This window comes from Primulina huaijiensis, chromosome 9 (assembly GCF_012295235.1).
Source record: "Primulina huaijiensis isolate GDHJ02 chromosome 9, ASM1229523v2, whole genome shotgun sequence".
In the NCBI taxonomy this organism is placed as follows: Eukaryota; Viridiplantae; Streptophyta; class Magnoliopsida; order Lamiales; family Gesneriaceae; genus Primulina; species Primulina huaijiensis.
The window spans coordinates 21,936,362-21,954,367 of NC_133314.1; the positions used below are offsets into that span (position 1 = coordinate 21,936,362).

Consider the following 18,006-nt stretch of genomic DNA (forward strand, 5'->3'; position numbering starts at 1 on the left):
ATAGATGTCTCAAATAAGATATCCTTCTCACAAAATACGACCCGTATTTTGCCCAGATTGAAGCATGTTAAAATGGTAGCACCTACATTATTTGCCGACAGAACTATGATATCCAAAATTAAAGATTATTCCTATAAACAAAAAAAAATAAAAAAAATTAAAGAGTATTCCGAGATGGCACGTGGCCATCCAGTATATGGAAGAGTATTCCTATAAAATAATATAGTTTTATATATTAGATTCGACATATAGAAAGCACGAATCTAATTTTTTATTTTATTTTTTTGGAAATTATTTTAATGATAAAATCATTATTATAATAATAACAATAAATAAATAATGATTATAAATAATAAAATCAAATAATAATAATAATTAATGGATAATATTAGATAATACTTATTGATTATATAATAATGGAATAAAATATAAGTTTATATTAGTTAAATTAAAGTATGGAAAATAATTATTTTTGTAAAATTATAAGAATGACGAATGAATTCACGACCATCGTTATTCAAAATGGATTGAATGATTTAAGATTAATTTTAAAACTAATGTATTTCATGGTGTATCTTAGCATTTAGTTTCTATATAGCACGTAAAGCTAAAAAAATGTATAGACATACGATTATATTTTATATCTGACAAAAACTTATGTCAGACGGTCTTACAGGTCGTATTTTGTGAGACGAGTCTCTTATTTGGATCATCTATGAAAAAAAAATTACTTTTTATGCTAAGAATATTATTTTTTTTTGTGAATATCAGTAGGGTTGACCCGTCTCACAGATAAAGATTCGTGAGACCGTCTCACAAGAGATCTAATCTTTATATCTTAGGTAAAGATTTATAAATTTATGGTCAATCGAATTTGGATATATCAGTACTTGTTTGCAAGTTTCATAACTTTCCGCGTTCTTAAAAAACGTTGTTTTTTATTACTATAAAACTCACAAGTCATTAAATAAATTGTATTGAAAAAAGTTTATATGATAAGTTCATCCGAAAAAATGTTTATAATGTATCTCGATATAAATTTATTTTATTTTACATACATGGTACATGTATATATGATCAAGTGATCAACCATATGTAGCAGGCAGTGATATGGTTCATAATAAGGATGGCCGGTTTTTCCCTGGTCAGCTTTGGGCGGTGCAAATCGCTGACCTGGCAATCATCCTCTCTCTTCTCTGATTTGATCGTCATTTTTTATGAAAAAGGCAAGAAATTCGAAGTCATCTCCCCAGTTGTTTTCTCGCACACAACCGTGGAATTCTTCTCCATTTTCTTGATTTTTCCAACCCAAGATCGAGTTTGGGAAAAAAGTTTTATTTCTTAATCGCTCGAGTGTTTGGTTGCTCTTATTGTCTACAGACCCTGAGAGGTGATTTTCTTGGGGGAACCAGAGTTGCAGAGTCTTGGAGTTTAGTTGGTTGTATTGTTTTGTGCAGTTCGCGGATTCTGTGAAAAGGTTCGGCCTTTGGGTGTCAGAAAGATTGGTGAGGTTTATCAAGAATCCAACGATTGTTTTTGTTTTTTTGTTGTTGGAGAAAACCTTTTTTGGATTCAAAAGCTTTGATGATTTCTAGGGTTTACGTTGACGTTTTTGTCTGCTCTAACATGATAAAGGTTTTTGAGTGAATTATTATTGGGTTTGTACTTTTCATCCCTTTTCTTTATTTTATCCAAGTTTTTACCCTTTTCCATTTAGTGGGTAATTTAGTTTTTCTTTTGGTTCAATAATTATTCCATTAACGTGGATTCAGCCTGAAGCAAAAGTTTTTCGCCAGAAAATTAATATTTGACATTTTTGCTGGAGCGTATATTTTCGGGTAAACCTTGATCAGCGGGTTCATTAATTTCTAATGGTTCTCATTTTATTTATTATTTGTCATATTATAGTGTATTCACGACTCTCATAATTAAATATATAGTTAATCTACACCAATAATTGATAGAAATAATTTTCTCCTCTCCTCTCTTGTTGGAAAGAAATAATTGATAGAGAGGAAACACTACTTGACTGGAGCAATAAGTGTTGGAGGAAATTTGAATATCAGTGGGAAATTTCTAGAAATGACGTGTTCAAATTTATTTTTTTGGCAAAATTTTACATGTCTTTCAGCACATGGTTCTGATCCTCTCGCTTACTGAACGAGTGGGGTACTAGCATGTATTTAATTACGATTTTGAAGTTGTCTTAGTGACTTAAATGTTAGTGCTTTTGATGTCTGTCTGCTTTTTTTGTTGTTTAGGAATTTAATGGCTGATCTTTCTGATTAAATTGCTTTTTTCTTGAAACTCCTAGTAACTGTTCTGGTTTTTCTGCACGCAATATAATTCAAGTTGAATAAATCAGCAACCAACCTTAGAAATTTGCGATAGGATTTTTCCTTAGTTCTATGGTGGCTTATACCTGCTAAATAAGGCGGTCATTGCCAAGTATATTGAGCAACTCATGTATGTTTCAGATAAAATTTCTGATAGAGGCTTCAAGTACCTATCAAAGCATTGAAGTAATATCAACACTTTTAAAGCTGATATAACTTTTCCTTTCACATGCTGAAGCAAGCATCAATCTTTTCTTCAAAATTTATTTTGATTGTGAGGATTCATGGTATAACCAATGAAATATCAGTCTGAGAGCCATACTTCCCATCAAATTGTTAGTTTATGGTCATAATAGAGCAAGTGATTTTTTTGTTCCGTCATTCTTTCAAGTTTGATTAGGGGCTTACTTCTGTCAGGTGAAATTTGTTTCTCATTTCTTCAGAAAATGTCAGCATTCAATTTCTTCCCCCGAAATCAGTTAATTCCTCTTAACTTAAGAAGGGGATTGACCATGATACTTTGAAAATTGATATTTTCTCATGAGCTGAATCTCTTGCGCTGTTTGTGTAAAAAATTGTTAGTGGCATGTCCTTCACTGGTTGATAGTAGCTGCTTGAGAACCCAAACCATGAACTTGGATGTAATATTACTTTAAACTAAACATTCTCCAATGTGGTAGTAAATATGTTCCATATACCCGTATTAATTGTAACTTGTTACCTGCAGAGTTTCTTCAGTTGGATAGATTGTGCTTTGTTTTTCTTTATAATAATATCATTGATCACCCCTTTCGTCAAAATTGTGTTTCATTGGCTGTTCTTGACATGTAATAGTTGCAACAAACCGAGTGAAGAATTATGGTGGCGAAAGATTATCATAAAACCAAAGGTTCGGCCAAAGCTGAGGTGGGAGAAATCGACACCAGTGCACCGTTTCAATCTGTCAAAGATGCTGTCAATTTATTTGGCGAAGGTGCTTTTTCTGGGGAAAAGCCAGTCATAAAGAAGGCAAAACCACAATCTGCAGAAGTATGTTGATTTCTTCTTCTTCTTTTTTAGCCCCTGCTTAGTATGTATAATTATCATACTCCATCCCCACTATTTTCTCTTGTCAACTTCATATTCAAGAATGTTAAATATGTGTATTGTTTTACCTCCAGTGTAGAAGTTTGTGACAATTTTCTTTTTTGTACATATTTTGCGTACAGAAGTTGAACTTTGAGGTAAAGGGCTTGAGTTTCATCGAAAGTTAACCTCATGTTACTATTTAATTGCTATTAGATTGGCTCTGCATTAGAGTCTAGAGAAATAATTGTTACCTCCATTGGTCTCTTTAACCGTAATTTCTGTAGTTATATGATTTGGTTGCATCCCTAACGAATAAATATTAGAAAGCATTTAGTGGTTTGTTTCGCTTTACCAAACAAAGAAAAATTGCTATGACATAGTAAACTCCCCTGGCATGATTTTGTTGTTGAAGATATTGGTTGTGGATGGTAAATTTGACATTTTTTCTGCTTGCTTACGATGGATGTGGAATGTATGATTGATTTATTTATTTGTCAGCACAATGGTTGGATGCTCTTGTGCTGGTTTAGTTATATGTAAAAGCCATAAATTTATGATGAACCACCAATTGCTGCTGCACATATACTAATTTGGTCCTCTGCCCACATGTTTTTTGTTCTTTTAGAGAGTGCTGGCAAAAGAGACTCAGCTTCACTTGGTTGAGAAAGAGCTTAATAGGTTGAAAGATCAATTACAAAATGCGGAAATGACCAAAGCTCAGGCTCTTGCAGATCTTGAAAAAGCTAAATGGACTGTTTCAGATCTTAACCAGAAACTGAAAAGTATGAATGAATCCAAGGATTCAGCAATTAAGGATGCAGAAGTCGCTAAGAATCAAGCGAAGCTACTTGCAGAATCCAACAACGGCAATTCTAAAGTAACCGATGACTCTTCAAATATAGATCTTGAAACTTCTAGAGTTCAGTATATGGCTATGGTCACCGAAGTTGATGCGGCAAAGCAGGAGTTGATAAAAACACGGCAAAATTATGATGCATCTATGAAAGATAGAGACATTGCCAGCAAGCAAGCTGCTGAGGCAAATAATTCTTCCCAAGAAAATGTAGGAAAATGTGGCGAGTTATCCAAGGAAATATCTACTGTTCAAGACTCGATTCAGCGAGTGAAGCTTGTGATAGCTCAAGCGAAGGAAGACGAAACAAAGATTTGTGATGACAAGGAAAAACAAAAGCAGTTACACAAAGCAAACCACGACGAGACATTTAAAAAATTGCTTGCTTTGAAAAAAGAGATAGATCCGGAACTTGTTAAGAATCTGGAGACTCAATTGAGCGAAACCTTGTCGGAGACAGAAGGTCTAAAAAAGGAAATGGATGGTAGAAGAGATACGGACCTTGATTCTGTGAAGGCTGTTACTTCAGATTTGGATGGTGCTAAAGAATCGCTGCATAAAGTGGTGGAAGAGGAGAATACTTTGAGAAATCTAGTGGAGACCCTTAAATCGGAACTAGGTGACATTAAAAAGGAGCACTCTGAGTTGAAAGAGAAGGAAGCAGAAACAGAATCCATTGCAGGTAATCTGCATGTGAAGCTCCGAAAAGCGAACTTTGAGCTTGAAGAAGCACTTTTGGAAGAAGCAAAAGTGAGGGGTGCTTCTGACGAAATGATCGCTACAATCCGGCAGCTTGCTGTGGAGAGAGAAAATGCAAAACCTGAAGTTGAAGACATGAAGCAGCAAGCAAAGGAGCTTAAGGGAGTAGCAGAAGCAGCCAGAATTGAACTTGAAGAAGCAGAAAAGAAACTGAGAGTTGCTTTGCATGAAGCAGAAGAATCGAAGGAAGCTGAAGCTAGAGCCCTTGATCAGATCAAGATTTTGTCTGAGAAAACTGATGCAGCCCGTGTCTCAACTTCAGAGCCCGGTGCCCAGATTACAATATCAAGAGACGAGTTCGAATCACTTAGCCATAAGGTTGAGGAATCTGAAAAACTAGCGGGTATGAAAGTTGCAGCAGCGATGGCTCAGGTGGAAGCAGTCAAAGCCAGTGAAAATGAGGCCCTACAGAGATTCGAGGCTACACAGAAGGAAATCGAGGACATTAAAGCTGCTACTCAGGAGGCGTTGAAGAAAGCAGAGATGTCCGAGGCAGCCAAGAAGGCAGTTGAGGGAGAACTCAGAAGATGGCGGGAACAGAAGAAAGTATCAGAAGCAGGGTCTCGAATTCTCGCTGAAACGGAGAAGCCCCTCGTATCACCCCCTCCCGTGTACCAATCCCAGAAGCAGAGGCCTCAAGAGACAGTCTTGCAATCTCGAAAGTTAGAGAAAGCAAAAACATCAGTAGCCAAGAAAGTGCTAATGCCTAGCCTCACTGGGGTGTTTCAAAAGAAGAAAACCCATGTCGAGGGTGGTTCTCCTTCTTATTTGCCTGGTGAGAAACCGGCTTGGTGAGTGTTATAAACAAATTTTTGTGCAGTATTTTCGTCTTAAGACAAACTAGCTCTGGCCATCTCTTGTGTATATTTTGGGACCCGTGGATTAATTATTTTGAAAATTCAGCTCTAGATGGTTGTGTTTTTAGTTCATTGATGGTGTAAAGGTGCCTACTAGAAACGTCAGTCTGCTTGGTGAGCGTTTTAGGTTGCTTGTGGAATTCCAATACATGCTTATTGAAAAGTTCGTGCATTTGACAACAAATATCGATTTTTAAGCAAAAGAACATTAAAAGAAAATACTAGTTTTTCCATCCCCTTCTCCGGGCTATCTTCATTCCTAAAACATATTTTCACAGGGAAAAATTTGTGTGAGACGGTCTCGCGGGTCGTATTTTGTGAGACAGATCTCTTATTTGTGTCATCAATGAAAAAATATTACTTTTTATGCTAAGAGTATTATTTTTTATTGTGAATATCGGTAGGATTGACCGGTCTTACAGATAAAGATTTGCGAGACTGTCTCACAAAAAACCTATTCATCCTCACAACCTTATGCATGTTATAATTTATTTTCGCATATATACCCTAAAATCTCAAACGTTGTATTCGTATTTGTATTTGTATTTGTATTAATCAAAGCAGTTGCAAACATAGGGTCTGGTCAACTGGTGACTTTTTTGGAGGGGAATGTGTTGATATCTTGCAGAGGTCTAAAAAAGTTCAAAGCGTGGGGAAAAACTTTGTTTCTAACAAAAGCATAAAAAAGAGTTGTAAGATCTTCGGTTGACAATACTTAAATTAAACGTGTAAAAAACGCAAAAAAAAAAAATTTAACTTTTTAAATAAAATTTTAAGTAAAATTTATTTTTTTAGGAGAAGTTAAAATTTGTTTTAAATAATAAGTTAGTGATATAAAATTACATCGAAAACATGGAAATAAATTTGTTCCGAACCCTCTCATTCTTTGAGACTAAGAGATGATATTTAACTCAACAATAATTGACAAATTTTTTACTCCACCCAGTTTATAATTTTGAAACTTATGTTTTGATAACTTGAAAATTTATGCATTTATTCTTGTACTTTGAATGTTTATGTATTATTTAATCTCGACTTGTATAATTTCAATTATAATAAAAACTAAAAAAACATTTTTCACATTTAATCTCGTACTAAATCCAAACTAAAAAAACATTTTTCACATTTAATCTCGTACTAAATCCACTTTTAGAAGGTTGTCATCGTGTTTCGTGTGTTTTAGAAACTTGATATTTTGTTTAAATCAATACAAAATTGTAATTGACATGGTTAGTTCTTTGTTATATTTAATTGCTATCAAACAGTTTAGGAGCATCACAGAATAGTAAAGATTTGTCAATCATATTAATTTTTTTGATGATGTGAGACTCGCAATTTCTACTTTTCGATACTAGTGGGTAAACTATCGAACTAACGTAATACATGCAATCTATGCTAACAAGGTAAACCGCACTGACAAGCTCACCAAAACTGTGTTGACATGATAAATTGAACTTCTAAAGATAGAATTTTTAAATTTTTTTACTATATATACATTTTAGAAAAATAATTATATAATTAAATGACCTCCCATATAATTGAAAAGTGCATGTATTTTAGTGGTAGAAATGATATTAATGATTTTTTTTTATTACAACACACGCGGAGGTCATTCTTTGTTATACAAACCCGGTCTAGAAATGATATTAATGATTTGTTATAGTTGAATTCGAATCCTACTATTTCTAAATAAATTTCCCTTTTCCCCGTTTTTTTCCCATTCTTTGGCTTCTTTTTTTTTTTTTTTTTTTTTTTTTNAAATAAATAATAAATAAATAGAAAGAAAAAAATAGGCTTATTTTTTGACCAATTGCAATTCATCGTGAAACTTTTCTCTTCTTTTGGATGTTAGAGAAAAAAACAAGGAAAAATTGGGTGATTTTATTCCTTTATTTTAATCACAACATTTACTAAGTTGGTTTTTAGTCGTTTTTGGCTTGTTTTTATTAGAAATATTTGGTTTGTGCTACATGGAATTTTGAATTAAAAGATAAGTCATGTTACTATTTTTTGGAATAACTTTGGCTTTTCTAAGTTTGTTTGTTTTATCTATTGAAATGAATAAAGATGTTTCTTGTCCTATCTCGGAGGCTCGGACTAATTGTTTTATCAAATCACTTCTAAGTTGTAGATAAGTCATATTATTCAATTTGTTTCCGGTTTTACTTCTCATGTAGTTCGATTAATGTGGGTATTTCTCTTTATTTATGTAATGGAGATAAAAATTTTTATTATGATTTTCTTGATTTGAACATTATTTACTTAAGTGATGTACGTTCAATGTTTGTATTTTTTATTATATGTAGTATTTACTTGTAATTTGCTATATACTTATGAACGTTCATAAGACTAAGAAGATTTGCTGTAAGTCAAAAGAGCGCAAAAACACATCTTGCACAACCATCGCATATTTTATTTTAGAATTTAGCAAATGTATCATTGTCTTGATTAAATTGAATAGATTTTATTTATTTGTGTCAGATGTAAATTTTATTAGTAAAAAGAGAAATCTATAACAAATTATGTTGCTCTTTATTCTTCACGTTTCTATTTACTACATAATACAAATCGATCATTTTCAGCTATAAATATAGTTAAAATTTGTCTTCCAAGGAAAATAGATGTTGATTTTCTTTCGGATGTATTGATAATATTTATTAAAAGATAGATTATTAAAATATTAGTATTTATTTATGTAAAATATTCATTAAGAATGTTGTGAGTGTTGAATGTGAGTTGACAAGCGAGGGCAGCCAAAAAAACAAAACAAAACCTCCAACGACCAAAAAACACACTCGCAAACTCCTCTACTGTACAGCATCCAATGTCAAACCCGCTAATGGCCAGCAATCGCGACGATCCACTTCTATTGCTGAGTGCGCACCACCATCCTGCCTCGTCTTCCTCGCCCGCTGCTGTCTCCGACCCCGACAGTTACCTTCTCGACGCCTCCCAACTTGGTAGCGCCTCCGGAAGCTTCCAGAACGATGGCTTCCTCGGCGGGGGATACGATGCTGGATTTGTTAACGAATCCGAATATGGCTTCTCGCGCCCCGATTTCAGGCAGGGTCCGCTTGTGGGAACTGTGGAGCTATACGAGCGCCACGTCTTCTTGTGCTACAAGAACCCTCAGGTGTGGCCGCCTCGTATTGAGGCCGCTGAATTCGATCGGCTTCCCAGACTTCTTGCTGCCGCTCTAGCTGCGAGGAAGACAGAAATGAAACGACAGGTAGAAGGTTTTTTTTCTTTCATGTGGATTTTGTGCGGCGGTGCAACGTCTGTTTCTGTCGTTCTTTATTTTTCTCCGTTAGAATGTTGATGAATTATGACAAGGTTGTGGATGTTTGATGAGTTTGAGGAAAAATTGAACCGAGTTTTGATGTAGATTTAGTTTTCCATTTTATGTATGTTTGTGTTGGGAAGTTGTTTGATGGGCGTGCGGGTTATGCATCAATCTTATCGGATGATGAGATTATTTTTATTACCGTGTAAATTTGATAGTTAGAATTAGTGAAATTGCTCTGTGAAGGTACTCGAAGTCTCGAATTATTAGGCTGGGTTCTTTTGAGTTTTGACCATTCTCTCAGCTTTTGTGGAATATTCAGACAAATCTAGCTCTCAAATGTCATTTACGTTGAAAGATTCCAATCAAAGTGTACATGCGGCAACAGATCATTTTGGGCATGAGCTCAAACTTTCAACTTGCAACTTGCTGTTTCTTTGACTGGGAAATATGTTTATTATAAAACAAAATATTTTCGGTACTTTTTTTTGCTTCAATGGAAAAAGAAACGAATGGAGGTTGGTTTTCTGTCGAGAAGATCAGCTCCTCTGCTTCTTAGAAGGGTCTTGGATTTATCCCTGTGAATACCATGGCGATGTGTTTCCATGATAAGCTATGAAAAATCACGGCTTGGTTCCTCTTTACTATGTTTTGAATTATCCTTTTTATGACAAACACTTTGTCACAAATCTTTTCAGACCCGTTTGACTATATGTGAGGGACACGATGGTACTGAGACATCAAACGGTGATGTGCTAATCTTTCCAGACATGATTAGATACAGGTTCAAGTTCATCTTCTACTGCTTTGAAAACCCATTGCATTCCTTTGTATTTGCCACGAAAGATTGTAAGTTTGAATAAAATTACAGGAGATTAACGCATTTTGATGTTGATACATTTGTTGAGGAGGTGCTCGTGAAGGAGTGTGAATGGTTGCCTGGAAGCCCAGAAGCTTTGAGGGGTTGTTATATTTTTGTATGCTGTCATGGCTCAAGGGATCGACGATGTGGTATTTGTGGACCTTCTGTTATCAATAAATTTAAGGATGAGATAGAAACACGTGGTTTACAAGGTAAAGTGTCGGTTGGCCCCTGTTCACACATTGGAGGGCACAAGTATGCGGGTAACGTGATCATTTTTGGACCTAACATAAAAAAAGAAGTTACTGGCCACTGGTACGTGGATAACTAGTTCTCCTTTACCTAATGTTATTGAGCAGTTTCTCCCTTTCTTGAAAATTGCATGTACACTAATTAAACGATGATAATATTGCAACTACGCTGCAGGTACGGATATGTTATGCCTGAAGATGTACCTGTTTTGCTTGAACAGCATATTGGGAAAGGAGAAATTGTTGATTGCCTATGGAGGTAATGTATAGCAGACATGTATTAGATTTTCTTTACGAGCTTGGCCCATAAATATTTGATTATTTTTGCAGGGGACAAATGGGATTATCAGAAGACGACCAGAAAAGGTCACAGGAACTAAGGTTTCAGATTAACGGTGAGACATTTATGGATAGGATCCCAAATGAGACTATAGGAGTCACCGATGCAAAAGCGAGTATGTGCGCATCTCAAGCAGATGGCACAGCATGTTGTCAAGAGAAAGATGGCTTCTCTTGCTGTCAGAACCCTGCCTCACAAGGAAAGGTGGATCCTGAGTCTACCAAGGTTGCTGAAAATGTTACTAACGAAAAGAAAAGGCGCTATAAGAGACAAATTTCTCAAAATAATGTTGGAAATGGAACTGGTCCTCATAAAGTGTGCTCAATGCCTACGTGGTTGGAAACCTGGGAGCGTGAAGATGCATATGCTGCACTAGCCGTTGTTGGTGCTGCTGTATCAGTTGCATTTGCCTATAGCTGCTACAAACAGTTGAGCTGAAATTTCATGCTATTGCTGTGTTGTCATTTCTGTGTGTGGTTAATTTCTGTTCAAGTGTGGTTCCCTCATGGCTGAAATTATAGACGATCGTCTTTAAGTCGAAAGAATTTGATCCATCTGAGTATATGTGTCTTGTGATTTAGAACCATGGGAGGCCATCATATTTCGTGTAAATATTTCATGTAGGTTCACCGTATAGTATTGCTATTTTGTACAGTATAAGATAACTTTATTGTTTCCGTTATTGGGCTTGAACGATAAAAGGCATTTTACTTTGATAATATCATATGATTTGTACCAAGTGGTAACAGATGCTTAATACATGCGAGTTTGAAAGTAGTTAATTAACTGAAAAATAAAAGGCATCAGATGCATGGAAGCTTCATCTGGCTTCACTCCCAAGTAATCTTAAGCTCTTGTAATGGGTGTGCAATCCCATTTTGCTTCCCAACTCTTTGAATTTCACTTTTTATAGTTCGAGGGATCTTGATTTCTACTGGATCAGGCTCAGGAAAGTCCACATTGAATGAACCATGTCTGACTGGTGCGACTATCTCCACCAGTTTGGCTTACTCCTTAACATAGTTATATAGCTGCTGATGATACGGATGGTCCAACGAAAAACAGTCACTAACCATTTCATTCCTGGCAATCTTGGATGACCCTGAGCCTTCCCTTCGGCAAAAATGTGGGAGAGACTCGTGATCCATAATCTGCACGTGTCACAATGGTAAAAGTTGAATGACAGGAGTTTTCTGGATGAATCCTGTGTCAACTAATTTTTTAGTGGAGGTGAAGCACCATTTTAACATTAATACTGGGGGAAAATAAGCATATAGAGGGAAAATGAAATGGCAGTCTGGTTACCAACAACCCTACCGACTCCCTCTCCTTCCGCCACAGATTGCACTTGCCTGTACTCATTGACCAGAAGAGTGGCCTACCTTCAACAGGTCGTCCCTTCCGGAGCCTGAAAGAACCTGCACCTTCTTCCCAGTTCTCTCATGCAGAAGAGGTTTAACAACCTGTAGCAGCAGAAAATTATCATATGAATGTCGCATATTATTGGAGATAAACAGAAGGAATGCTTCAGCGCAAACCTTCCAACAAGCTGTAAATATGTATGGGGCATTGACTATGTAATAAGTGTCTGTCTTCTCAGGATAGTTCAGGTCGTCAATAGTCGATATCGCAGACAATAACTGCAACCAGAAAAGTATATCAGTTCAAGACATGAGAGAGGTTCACAGAGTGTGAAATTCGATGAGTGAGCGTGGCATTAAAAATAAAAAGAGAAGGTTACGGACACCTTAATTTGATTCAACGCAGAAAGCTTTAAACCGGTCATGTCCAAAATATTTATGCATGTGCCAATATACCATCCAATTTTTTTTGTTGCAGAAGGCTATATAACATGAGCTTGATTAAGTCAACTAGATAAAGAAATCGCAACATCATTTTTTAACATTAAAGTACGTAGATTCTGAAGCTCACCAGTATGACACGATCTCTGTATTCATTCATTTGGATATGTGATTGAACATAACAATGAATCTGAAACAGAGAAAACCAAGAATTAGTAAGCATAAGATCTTGACAATAGTTTCCACAATAAAGAACATAATTTTACACATTTCCAAGAGCTGCAAAGTTTCCTACTTTCCGAGACACTCACAGCTTTTGACTAAAGCATCAAAAAATGAAATCTTACGGATGCTTTGTCATATGTGCTAAGACCTACGCCAGTGGCAATGACTGGAACACCCTAAAAAAGAGCAATATGACCATCAATGCCATCATATCGCGGCTGTATCGGTGCTGAGAATTCAACAAATCATCCATGGAGAAAAAATGACAATGTTTTAATTTAAGACATATAACCAGAACCTCTTTTGTGTATCCAGGCATTCCCACAAGCTGAGAATCCCTTATTGCTCTATACATGTCATTAGGGACAATTGGCTTCTGCAAAAGCAACCAGCTCTATCAGCAGGGAAAAAGAAAATCGCAATGCGAGGTTTCAAATGAGATAAAATCCAGAAACCTACCGCCAATGTGAAGTCAATTTCATTTTGTATCCTCCAGTTTAAACAGTCAGTAAGCTGAAAATTTTGACTGCTTTCAGAACTACAGAGAATGACCACTTTAAATGGATTATAAGCCAATTTACAACTAACCATTTTACACGCAATCAATACATTTCCATCCCTTGCCTTGAGAAACCTCAAGAAAGTCTCCCTTTGATACCCTAGAAGCATATTCTGCAAATGAAAAAGTCTCAACTCTCGAATTGCACTCATTTTACATTAACTGTGTGCATCGAAAATAAAGCAAGCTTCCACCCAGTCAATGTACTGAAACTTCGATTTCGAAAATAAAAAACGTGAATGAGTTTAAGTTACATCAGAAAATTTAGGGACCAAGGTAACTGAACTGATCAAGTTAAACCTGAGAAAAGACGTGAAGATGATGCACAAACAAGTTCAGTGAATTCAAGAAACCACCATTTTCTTCTCATGGTTCTAAAATGAATCTTGACTTAAAATAAGATCAATACCACTTGAATAACAGTAAAAACTCAAGAAGAAACTTGAAATAGAAAAAAAAAAGCAAAAAGCAGAGGAAATCAAACTCTAAATATCCTAAAACCAGATTGATCAGTCAGTCTCCATTGTTTAATAATCAAATTACTGAGTTGACCAACAATAGACTAATACAGTATATGAAACTGAACTCAGCATGACTTGATTTTGTCCATTACATTATCCCCAGCCACAACCAGGAAATATTATATGCATGACAACCAACAAGGATAAACATTCTTTAGAACAGCACACATATACACAAAATTGGGCCAAAAAACATCAAACATTTCTGGAATTACTCACTCAAAAAACAGAACAAGATCGGTGACAAAATTCACCTGGAAAGTTTTCTTCAATGGCTCATCAACTGTATTAAAAACATGAAAACATCAGCAAGCGGCAGATCCAAAGATCAACAAATGGAATTGCATTCAGCAAGACAAATAGAGAAACTGCCGTTTTTTCACCAAGATTTGAAATTGTTTGATCATATCTTCCGTTATGAACATCATTGTGCTTTCTTTCATCATGTACAGTTTGGCCGATAGATTCAGGCCAGACTTCAAACTTTTACCGTGGTTTCCTCGTGATGGGTGGGCCTTTCTCACAATAACCTGCGGTTCTTGTGAAAATACAGGCTTCTATTCTGTTCCTATATATACAAACCTCCTACTGAAGAAAAAGACACTACCTTTCTTGGATCTTTTATCGATGTCAACTATTCTTCACAAATGGAAAGAAAAAGACAACACAAAAGCAAAGTTTAATACTCTTGATGGGAATAAAGAATATATTTGGCTGATTATTTCCATGTATAGATATTTAAACTTAATACTCACCGATCCCGGAACAATTCCACTTTAATTATATACATACTCGCCATTTTTTGGGATCTGCTCGACTATGTGTGACGTTGAAGAACTGGCAGTACTCGTGTCCTACAAAATTCAGTGGTTTTTTTTTTTTGTTTCTTTCTTTATATCATCACTGAAAATTAATCTCCTTATCTTTCACGGGTTCGTTCTCCAATTTCTTTTCCGTATATCCTGTAAAGAACAGTCAGGTGGTTGTGATTTCAAGGTTTAGCTCTTACTATATTACATTTAAGAATGAGACACACTTTTTACAAAAATAATTATTATTTTTACCTTTAAGTGGGGTAATTATAATTTATTTAAATTATATTTTAATTCGCATAAAAAATCGTCTATCAATCATTAACTGGTCAATAAATTTTTTTAACTAATTAATTAATTTTTAACGCGTGTATATCGTATGTGAACACTACTAATAATTATTAATAATGATCTTTTACATGCGTTTTGTGATCGTACAAACTTTTTATAATTAATTTGACTTATATGTAATTGGTTGAAAATTAATATTTAAAATGTGTATGTTGAATATTTGAATGTTGAAAATAAGAGTTGTAAATATTGAAAATTAGTGTGTGATGATATAGGTAATGATGATTTTATTTTTGGATTATTTGTAAAGATTTTCTATAAATAGATCTCTCATTTGTGAAGAAAATCACAATTGAGTTGAGAGAAAAATATTATAAAGTGTGTAGTGTGATAATTTTGAGAGTTTGAGATTTTTACTTTTTACCGTAAATTTTTATTTTTTCACAACACGTTATCAGCACGAAGCTCTAAAAGTCCTTCATATTTTTCCAAGCTCCAAAACAGAAGAAAAAGATAACAAAAGTAATAATATTTATTTTATTGTTTATTTATTGTGTACATACTTAATATATAATATAATGTTATAATAAAATAAATTTTTCAAAAACTTGTTATAAATCATGGGAGGATGTTAAGACGACATCCCACACTCCCGGTAAGGGATACGACAAGTATAAAAGTCTATAAGGTTTTTAAACAAAATATCTTATGACACCTCATTATAATATTGTGATATGATATACATAATTATTTAAAACATTACTAATATTATATACACCATATTATTACCATAAAATTATACAAATACATACATTTATTTTCTTGTACACCAACGGTCATAAACGGTAACAAAACGGCTAGTTTTTGCTCTATAAATATGATCTCACAAACACATTCAATCACTCCAACTTTCTCTTCTTCTCTAAAATTATTCTTCATCAAATTTTTGAAGAAAAAAGAAGATGACTTTCACAAAGTTATTTTTAATTATTTTGGTTATAATACTCACGAATCTTGTACTTATCGGAGAATATCCTCCTCGTGTGTTTTCTTTATTTTTACGAATGCTTGTATTTGTTGTTTATCCATTAATTTGTATTGCAATATTCATTAACTAATAAAATGCATCATAATTTTTTAGTACCACAATGTCAAAATTGACAAAGCTCGAATTTGTTGCACTCGACATTACGGGAAAAAATTATATGCCATGGACTCTCGATGTAGAAATGCATCTTGAGTCATTGGGTCTAAGCGAGACTATTAAAGAAAATGGTATATCTTCATCACAAGAAAAGGCAAGAGCCATGATATTTTTGCGTCGACATCTCGACGAGGGATTAAAATGTGAATATCTGATTGAAAAAGATCTCATTGCTTTGTGGAAGGGATTAAAAGAAAGATTTGAACATATAAGGGAAGTTATACTTCCGACCGCCCGTGATGAATGGAATATGTTGAGATTCCAAGATTTTAATAAGTAAGTGATTACAATTCGGCGATGTATCGAATAATCTCGCAATTAAAATTTTGTGGACATGGGTTACAGAATCAGAAATGCTTGAAAAAACATTTTCCATGTTTCACGCATCAAATATAACTCTACAGCAACAATATAGAGTGCGTAGATTTGCGAGATATTCTGAACTAATCGTCTGTCTCCTTGTGGCGGAAAAGAATAATGAGCTTTTAATGAGAAATCATCAGGCACGACCCACTGGTTCAACGGCATTTCCTGAAGTAAATGTCGTAAGCAAAAATGAATTTAAACCTGGAAACCAAAATCAAAGTTATAGACAAGATTTTGGTCGAGGACAAAATCGAGGTCGTGGTCGTGGACATGGAAGTGGTCGTGGTCGTGGACACGGCCGTGATTTTGAAAATAATCGAGATAGTTATTTCTATAAATCATCTCAAAAGAGCGTCCCAAACCATCCACCGAAAAGGCATCAAAAGAATATGAGTGTTAATGAGAATCACTCAAAAAGATTTGAAAGTTCTTGTTTCAGATGTGGTACTCCAGGACATTGGTCTCGTATTTGTCGATCCCCTGAGCACCTTTGTAAACTTTATAAAGAATCAATAAAGGGGAAAGAAAAAGAGACCTATCTGCTGGTGGAATAAATATGTAAAATATTTTATTTTTCCATGTACTCGTATTATAATGTTTTATAGTGTGTTATATTTTTAAATATGTATTGTATTGTATTTTATTGTCAGTAATTTTATTTCATTGCATATTTTTTTGAAGTTCAAATATGGAAAATGGTATGAACCAAGCTGAAGTTTGCATACCTGATAGTGGTACAACGCACACTATCCTCCGAGATAAAAGATATTTCTTGGAACTAAAACCAACAAAAACAATGATGAATACAATATCAGGTCCTGTAGACTTGATTAAAGGATGTGGTAAAGCACAATTTTTGTTACCTAATGGTACAAAATTTTTGATCAATGATACTTTGTATTCACCGCAATCGAAAAGAAATTTGTTGAGTTTTAATGATATATATTCCCATGGGTATGATACTCAAACAATGAATGAAGGGAATGAGAAATATATATGTCTTACCACATATAAATCAGGAAAGAAATATGTGATTAAAAAACTACCAATGCTCCCCACTGGATTGCATTATACACATATAAGTCCCATTGAATCAAACATGGTAGTTGATAATTCTTCAATATTAACCAATTGACATGATCGATTAGGATATCCTAGTTCAACAATGATGCAAAGAATTATAGAAAATACACTTGGTCATCCGCTGAAAGACCAGAAGATCTTTCAGAATAATAAGTTTCAATGTAAATCATGTTCTCTTGGAAAACTTATTATAGGACCATCACCAGCTAAAATCCAAACTGAATCACCAATGTTTCTTGAACATATTCAGGGTGATATTTGTGGACCAATTCATCCACCATGTGGACCATTCAGATACTTTATGTTAATGATTGATGCCTCCAGCAGATGGTCACATGTATGTTTATTGTCAACTCGAAATGTTGCATTTGCAAGATTACTTGCTCAAATAATAAAATTGAGGAATCAATTTCTCGATTATACAATCAAGAAAATTAGACTTGATAATGCTGGTGAATTTACTTCCCAAACTTTCAATGATTATTGTATGTCTATGGGAATCATTGTTGAGCATCCTGTTGCTCATGTGCAAAC

At 34.6% G+C, this 18,006-nt stretch overlaps 3 protein-coding genes across 11 annotated transcripts; 2 read left to right on the plus strand and 1 right to left on the minus strand.

Annotated features, from left to right (window-relative positions):
- Nucleotides 1-1,083: 1,083 nt before the first annotated feature.
- Nucleotides 1,084-5,999, plus strand: LOC140984362 (WEB family protein At5g55860-like). 9 transcript variants are annotated; one of them, XM_073451726.1, is made up of 4 exons: nt 1,084-1,226; nt 1,381-1,505; nt 3,171-3,365; nt 4,030-5,999. In XM_073451726.1, the coding sequence occupies exons 3-4, from the start codon at nt 3,195-3,197 to the stop codon at nt 5,809-5,811; spliced, it is 1,953 nt and encodes a 650-aa protein (XP_073307827.1). In that variant the 5' UTR covers nt 1,084-1,226; nt 1,381-1,505; nt 3,171-3,194; the 3' UTR covers nt 5,812-5,999. The 9 variants fall into 9 exon arrangements, with proteins under 9 accessions (XP_073307827.1, XP_073307830.1, XP_073307834.1 ...); XM_073451729.1 differs by having other exon boundaries at nt 1,381-1,477; XM_073451733.1 differs by lacking the exon at nt 1,381-1,505 and having other exon boundaries at nt 1,099-1,226.
- Nucleotides 6,000-8,592: 2,593 nt separating this feature from the next.
- On the plus strand, nt 8,593-11,192 carry LOC140984805 (uncharacterized). Its single transcript, XM_073452439.1, has 5 exons — nt 8,593-9,102; nt 9,855-9,940; nt 10,028-10,333; nt 10,445-10,528; nt 10,600-11,192. Exons 1-5 carry the CDS (start codon nt 8,698-8,700, stop codon nt 11,045-11,047), a joined length of 1,329 nt encoding a protein of 442 aa, XP_073308540.1. The 5' UTR covers nt 8,593-8,697; the 3' UTR covers nt 11,048-11,192.
- Nucleotides 11,193-11,499: 307 nt separating this feature from the next.
- Nucleotides 11,500-14,661, minus strand: LOC140984806 (SEC14 cytosolic factor-like). The gene is made up of 12 exons (XM_073452440.1): nt 14,472-14,661; nt 14,324-14,355; nt 13,971-13,999; nt 13,225-13,308; nt 13,096-13,149; nt 12,935-13,012; nt 12,759-12,812; nt 12,542-12,601; nt 12,357-12,452; nt 12,148-12,249; nt 11,992-12,072; nt 11,500-11,760 (listed from the first exon to the last, which is right to left on the minus strand). Exons 1-12 carry the CDS (start codon nt 14,513-14,515, stop codon nt 11,617-11,619), a joined length of 858 nt encoding a protein of 285 aa, XP_073308541.1. The 5' UTR covers nt 14,516-14,661; the 3' UTR covers nt 11,500-11,616.
- Nucleotides 14,662-18,006: the final 3,345 nt, after the last annotated feature.